The sequence below is a fragment of the Mastomys coucha genome, unplaced genomic scaffold, assembly GCF_008632895.1.
Source record: "Mastomys coucha isolate ucsf_1 unplaced genomic scaffold, UCSF_Mcou_1 pScaffold15, whole genome shotgun sequence".
Lineage (NCBI taxonomy): Eukaryota > Metazoa > Chordata > Mammalia > Rodentia > Muridae > Mastomys > Mastomys coucha.
In genome coordinates, this window is record NW_022196897.1 from 7,345,658 (window position 1) to 7,352,359 (window position 6,702).

A 6,702-nucleotide genomic window follows, 5' to 3' on the forward strand; every position below is an offset into this window, starting at 1 on the left:
CTCCCTGTCCCTCTCCCTCTCTCTCCCCCCTCTCTCTCCCTCTCCCTCTCCCTCCTTCTCCCTCTCCCTCTCCCCCATCTCTCTCTCTCTCACACACACACACACATCTCCTCTCTTTCTCTCTCTCCTCTCTTTTTCTCTGCTTAAAAGAGGAATCTGATTGAAGGCACCCTGTATCAGTAGACAATTATTAAGCAAAAATCTCAATGACAGATGTGGGACACCTTCCTCTGACCTATTGGTCAATGGGGATCCAGAGGCCTCTCCAACAACACAGCCTAGTGCCATTGATGGCTCTGACTTGCCCATTGTAACTAGATGATAAGATGTCACTCCTGAAAAGAAAAACCAGAACATTTTGCATCCTCTATGCATTTAGTGCATAGAGAAATCACCCTGGAGCAGACTTGGAAACCTCTTCCTTGCTGAGTAACTTTCATAATTCCAAAAGACACCATGCAGGCCATTTGGGGAGCAAAGTCATCAATGGTCTCATCCAATGGTAAATCCTGCAGGTATAACACTGACTTGCCAGGCAAGATGTGACCACAGATGTAATCACAGCATGACTGCTATAGGGGAAAATCCATTGTTTTTTGATTGAATGTGAAGCCTGTTTCACAGGACAGAATGCATGACAGCTACCATAAACCTGATCAAAAACCAATGGCTGTGGCTGGAGAGATGGTTCAATGTTTAAGAGTACTGGCTGCTTTTCCAGAGGACTGGGGCTGGATTCCCAAAACACACAAAAATGTTCATGGGAACAAAATTCTAGTTCTCATGGATCCAACACCCTCTTCTACATAAGCACCAGGCACCACACACAGGGAGCAGACATACACACAGGAGAACATCCATATAAAAAGTAAAAAAAGAATTTTATTATGGCTCAGGTCATAGAGTCCAGGAATACAAACCTACTACTATTACTACTACTACTACTACTACTACTACTACTACTACTACTACTACTACTATGACTTTGCTAAACAGGCATGATGTCTGCCTTTCGAAAAAGCCCCATAAGTTAGTCATGCACTGAACCTTGGAGATTTCTGTTTGCAGTGGCAGCCATCAGTGCAGAGACTCACGAGTACTTAGAGTGCTAAGAATACGTGAATGTTCCAACCTAAACAAGATACCTGTGTTATTCCCCCAAATCTCAGAGAGCATGAAGAAGAGGGAGCTGAAAGAGCATACACACCAGAGAGCATGGAGAGATGCTTTGAGATGCTGTGTTCTCCATGTGACAAGGCCATGGTTTGCAGTAGCTAACTTTCCCCCTAAACAAGACCTACATAACATCACACAGATCAATATTCCAATATGGGTAGGTGAGGATGTCATGAGGTTTCATCCCTAGCTAAGGTGCTTTTAGTATTGTGGATGTGGGGAGGAGGAAGCCGTTTTTCTTTGGCTCTATGGCCACTGATATGCTTCACATGTTCATGTAGTACCTGCTGCACTAATTAGATTGGTCAGATTATAATAAAAAGAAAATAAGACATGAAAGTGTGGTGGGCACATGTTGGGGAAAGGGCTGGGGAAGTTGGATTAGATATGGTTAAAATACATTCTGTATATGCTTGAAATTATTGAAGAATAAACAAAAGTACTGTATTTTTAAAAACTGTTCAAAAGTAAGCATCTGGTACAGAATCTAAAGTTCTGCTGCCTGCCTGGAATTGTGAGCTAATTAACCTGTCTCCGTATCTGTAATAATCACACCAACTGTACAAGGTAAGTTGGAGGACTATTGAGGTTATCTGTGAGGTCTTCACCGAAGTTCCTAGAGACATATGGTACATAACTACAGCCTTACTGGTGAGGTCCCATGTTCAAATCCATACATATCAAAGGCAGAATCAACCCAAGTGCCAAAGAGAGCACGAGAGAGCACCCACCTGCTGGTAATGCTTCTTCATCTCTAACATTTTGTCACAGAGCATACCAACAATTTTCCAAGACTCCTCTTTAAGTCGCTCCTCAAACTTCAGTTGAACCAAATCTTTGAGGAACCCAAAATCCACATGAAGTGATGTAATAGTCTACCAAATAAAAAACATTGGTTAGTGTAGAGAGTGGGGCCCTGGATGCCAGTATTCCAGCACATTCCTTGGTTCTGGCTATTTGACCTGGTGTCCTGTTTTTCTTTGAATATTATTTCTCAGATATTGTATATTGAAAAAGTCCATTAATTCTCTCTCATTGTGTATAGGTTTTCAAAGTAATGTCTAATTTGAAAATTAAGATATGCCGGTGAGGTGCTAGGGTTTAAGTACGGCCTGTTCCTTCCAAAACTTACATAGGAGTTTGATCTCCATCAAGAGACTCTAAGACAGTGAAACCTCAGTGCAACTATGTTTGGAGGTGGGACTATGGAGTTGTGATTGGGATTTGATAAAATCCTGGGGCAGAAGAGAGAGAGGTGGGAAGGAGGAACCAGAAGATGAGGCAAGGGCAGGCAAGCCAGTACTTGTAAACTGTGTCTCAAAGGCTCACAAAGATTCGCGTGCCACTGCCATCTAAGTCCTCCTGACTAAAACTTAGCTGCACCTAGCTATCAAGAAAGGGATTGATAAAGATACTGCTGGAAAATATGCCTTTCTAAAAGCAGATGATAAATTGACAAGCCTGTAGCTAGGGAATATCTTCAAAAGCTCTTAGCAGTGAGAACTGGCACAGTCTTTCTCAGCAGGACTGCTTGCTAATGTCCTCCAAGGTGACTAATGTATGTATGCTCTGACTCACAAATTCCCTTTTAAGAATTTACACTGCAGATTTCCTGGTGATTGAGGACGTGCAGGATTATAATCACAGTAGAAGATTAGAAACTGTCCATCACTGCAGGAATAGTGAAATAGATGCTGTACATTTTGTGACAGAGTTGTGAAATAAACAAGACACATTATATGAGATCCAGGGCATGCTGGACAAGCACTCTCAAACTAGGCTCACTTTGTATGTGCCAGAATTCTGCCACACTTCGCTCATGCTAAGCAAGCACTCTGCCACACTTTGCTCACCTTGCATGTGCTGGGCAAGCACTCCCACACTGGGCCTACCTTTTATGTGCTGGAGAAACACTCTCACACTATGCTCCCTTCCCAGTTTTTCTTTGTTTCTTTTTGTTTTGAATTTAATTTTTGACATAGTATTTCACAAAGTTGCCCAGGCTGGCCTTAAAACAAGTGACTCCCCTGTCTCAGTTTCCTGTTTAGCTGGGATCCCAGGCATGTATTGCAATATTCAACTATGTGGAAGGTCTTTATATGTAGATATATATTTATCTCCAAATAGATAAAAAATAAAATTAAGGCACCTAAGACTATTTATAATAGTATGCCAATTCATATGGTGGTTTTAATAACTCCACATCTTTTTTTAAAAAATATTTATTTATCATTATAAATAAGCACACTGTTGCTGTCTTCAGACACACCAGAAGAGGGCATCAGATCTCATTACAGATGGTTGTGAGCCACCATGTGATTACTGGGATTTGAACTCAGGACCTTCGGAAGAGCAGTCAGTGCTCTTACTCACTGAACCATCTCACCAGCCCCCATAACTCAATATCTTATACTATGAAATCCTCTACTCTTTTTCAGTCTCCAAAGATTCAAGAGAAATGATATGATTTGACAAAGCTATACCAGTAGAAAGTTACTTAGTGTCTCATTGTCTACATTTATTTATATGTAAAATACTCTCCACTTTTCTTAGTATATCTTAAGCAGAAAATATTCACAGCTATCAAAAGAATAGAAATCCCACATATGTGAGCAGACTCACATATGCAAGTAAGACATAAATATGACAAATATAGATTATGGCTTTCATCAATTAAAAAGTACAACTGGAGCAGTGGTTCACTGGTAAGGGGCACTCGTTGTTCTCACAGAGTCTCGGTTCAGTTCCTAGCACCCACAGGGCGGCACACAAACATTGGTAACTCCAGTTTTAGGGGATTTGGCCTCAGGCATACAGCTTGTCCACAGACATACATGCAAGCAAAACATGTACACAGAATTAAAATAATTTTTTAAAATTTAAAAGGAATATAAGTGTCATCCTGCTCAGTTTCCCAAAGACCTTCATAGTTTGAAACTGTCAATTATTTCAGTTTTGTCAATAAGAGAGTTATGAGAATACATGTCTAGGGTGCTGTTCAATGATAGTGCTTCAGAACATCCATGAAGCACTGAGCTTGAGTCAGTACTAGTACAGCAACCCTTCCCCCCCACACACACAAAATTGCCCCCCCCATAAAGGCAAATAATACACAAAGACTCTTAGAAGTCACACCAGACTTACACTCATTAGCTTTTCTGTGGATTGAGTCAAATCTTTCAGTGGAAAAATTTCACTGCAGTCTGTCTGAGTAGTATGGTCTGAAGTAAAGAAGCCAACCTTTAAGTCATCTGAAATAGTAAGACTGGAAAGAGAACAGAGGTCTTAAATTTCCTTAGAAAAAGGCAAGCATGCATATTTGGAGGTACATTTGTCATATTCACAATAACACTCTATAACGTCATGAAATAAAAACTGGACTATCTGGTCATCCATGATTGCAGATTTGGCCTTGTTACCAGAGTCCCTGCACTGTGCTGCCCTCTCACTGCGCTCTTCTTTTCTTTTGGCATATGATGTACTTACAACTATTACCTTAATACCTTATCCTGTGTTATTGATGGAGATGATTATAATTTGTATCTAACAGAAGTACATTAAGATAGAGAGTCTCCTGGTATGATCTGAGGATGTCTGAGGTTCCAGAACACTCTGTAGGAGAATCCACGAGAGGAAAATTATTCATAATATAGGGAATTTGTCATTCTTTCTATAATTCTATCCTAGAAGTCCACTGGCCTGTGCCAGTCGCTCTAAGCCGAGTGCCTGATAGAATGCAGAAGCAGATGAGATGAATCAGCTGCCCACCTTTAAGCCAGGCATAAAAAAGGTTTGCCAAGTTGAAAACACTGACGCTTTTCACCTTTAAAGTTTGAGTTCTGAAAAATATGGTTATGTTTTCTTTAAAGTTTGTTATTTATATTAACACATGATTTTTATCACTATGCTAAATGAGCTATTATAAATATTTATTTAATTTTTACTTTCTAATTTTACTATGATCACTGTCAATAGATACAATGAATGTATACCAAAGTTCTTTGAGGTTATCAATACTTTGAAGAAATTCTAACAGGCCCTAAAGCCAGAAGGTTTGCCCTGCTTCAGATAATCCCAGCCTGTAACTGTCAAACTCAATTCTGAAATGTTGGCAGAGACCAAGCACCAGCCTCTGCACATCTTTTCCATGGCTCTATAAGGGCAAGCATCTTAAATGGTTAATAAGGAAGCTCACTTCTGGACATACTCACCACCCTGATCAAACTTATCACCCCCCACTTGTTTCCAAAATATCAGCTGGGGGAATATGGAGGGAAGGAGAGAAGGAGAAATGAAGGAAGGAAGAAAGGAGGAAAGGAAGGGAGGGAGGGAGGAATGAAGGAAGGGAGGGAGGAATGAAGGAAGGGAGGGAGGAAAGAAGGAAGGGAGGAAGGAGGGAAGGAGAAAGGAAGGAAGGAAGAAAGGAAGGAAAGAAGGAAGGGAGGAAGGAAGGAAGAAAGGATGCAAGCAAGTGAGCCAAGAAAATCCGATAGAAATGGAGCCTCTGATGCAAAGTGTAGACGTCTCCCTTACTCGTCCTCTGAGGAGCAGCAGAGGACACCCTTGTTTAGTGGCAGAGCAGTAGATGCTCAAAAACTCAGTAGTTCTGAAACCTTCCATACCCCTGCTCTTGCTGTATTATCACATAATACATATCTCCTGTTAGCAGTTTTCTGTCAACCACAGTGAACACATCCTAATTAACACTGTAACCACATGACTTCAGGGAAATTACTTAACCTCTTCTTGCCTCAATTTCCTCTTGTATTATTACTTTTAAAATGTTATGTGTAAGTGTGTTTTGCTTTCACCTATGCCTGTTTACCAAGTGAGTGCTTGGTGCTGGAAGAGGCTGGAAGAGGCTGGAAGAGGCTGTGTTGGATGCCCTGGAACTGTGCTTGCAGTTGTGAGCCTTCATGTGGGTGTTGGCAATCAAACTCAATCTTCTTAACTGCTGAGCCATCACTTCTCCAGCATGCCCCAGTTTCTTCTAATGGACAACCAAAGGCTCCTTGATTAATCTTAGAATTACTTTGGTGTGGTGCTTGATGTACCTACAGTAAGCCCTCAAGGAACATTGTCAGTATTTATGCACAAGGGAGTTACTACACTGCTGCCGCAGTCAGGTTTTTCCCTTCCCTTCCCTTCCCTTCCCTTCCCTTCCCTTTCCCTTCCCTTTTCCCTTCCCCTTTTCCCTTTTCCCTTCCCCTTTTCCCTTTTCCCTTCCCCTTTTCCCTTCCCCTTTTCCCTTTTCCCTTCCCCTTTTCCCTTTTCCCTTCCCCTTTTCCCTTTTCCCTTCCCCTTTTTTCTTTTCCCTTCCCCTTTTTTCTTTTCCCTTTTCTTTTCTTTTCCCTTCCCTTTTCCCTTTTCCCTTCCCTTTTCCCTTTTCCCTTCCCTTTTCCCTTTTCCCTTCCCTTTTCCCTTTTCCCTTCCCTTCTTCCCTTTTCCCTTCCCTTTTCCCTTTTCCCTTCCCTTCTTCCCTTCCCTTCTTCCCTTCCCTTTTCCCTTCCCTTCTTCCCTTCCCTT

At 41.5% G+C, this 6,702-nt stretch overlaps 1 protein-coding gene across 2 annotated transcripts in view; it reads right to left on the reverse strand.

The window, feature by feature from the left end:
• The window catches only part of CUNH10orf67 (chromosome unknown C10orf67 homolog), a 109,932-nt gene that overhangs the window by 90,104 nt on the left and 13,126 nt on the right, over positions 1 to 6,702 (reverse strand). For both annotated transcript variants that reach the window (XM_031373297.1, XM_031373298.1), the window contains exons 2-3: positions 4,321 to 4,441; positions 1,908 to 2,051 (exon numbers count right to left, since the gene is read on the reverse strand). In XM_031373297.1, coding sequence (XP_031229157.1) covers positions 1,908 to 2,051; positions 4,321 to 4,441 — 265 coding nt within the window. The remainder of the gene's footprint in view (positions 1 to 1,907; positions 2,052 to 4,320; positions 4,442 to 6,702) is intronic.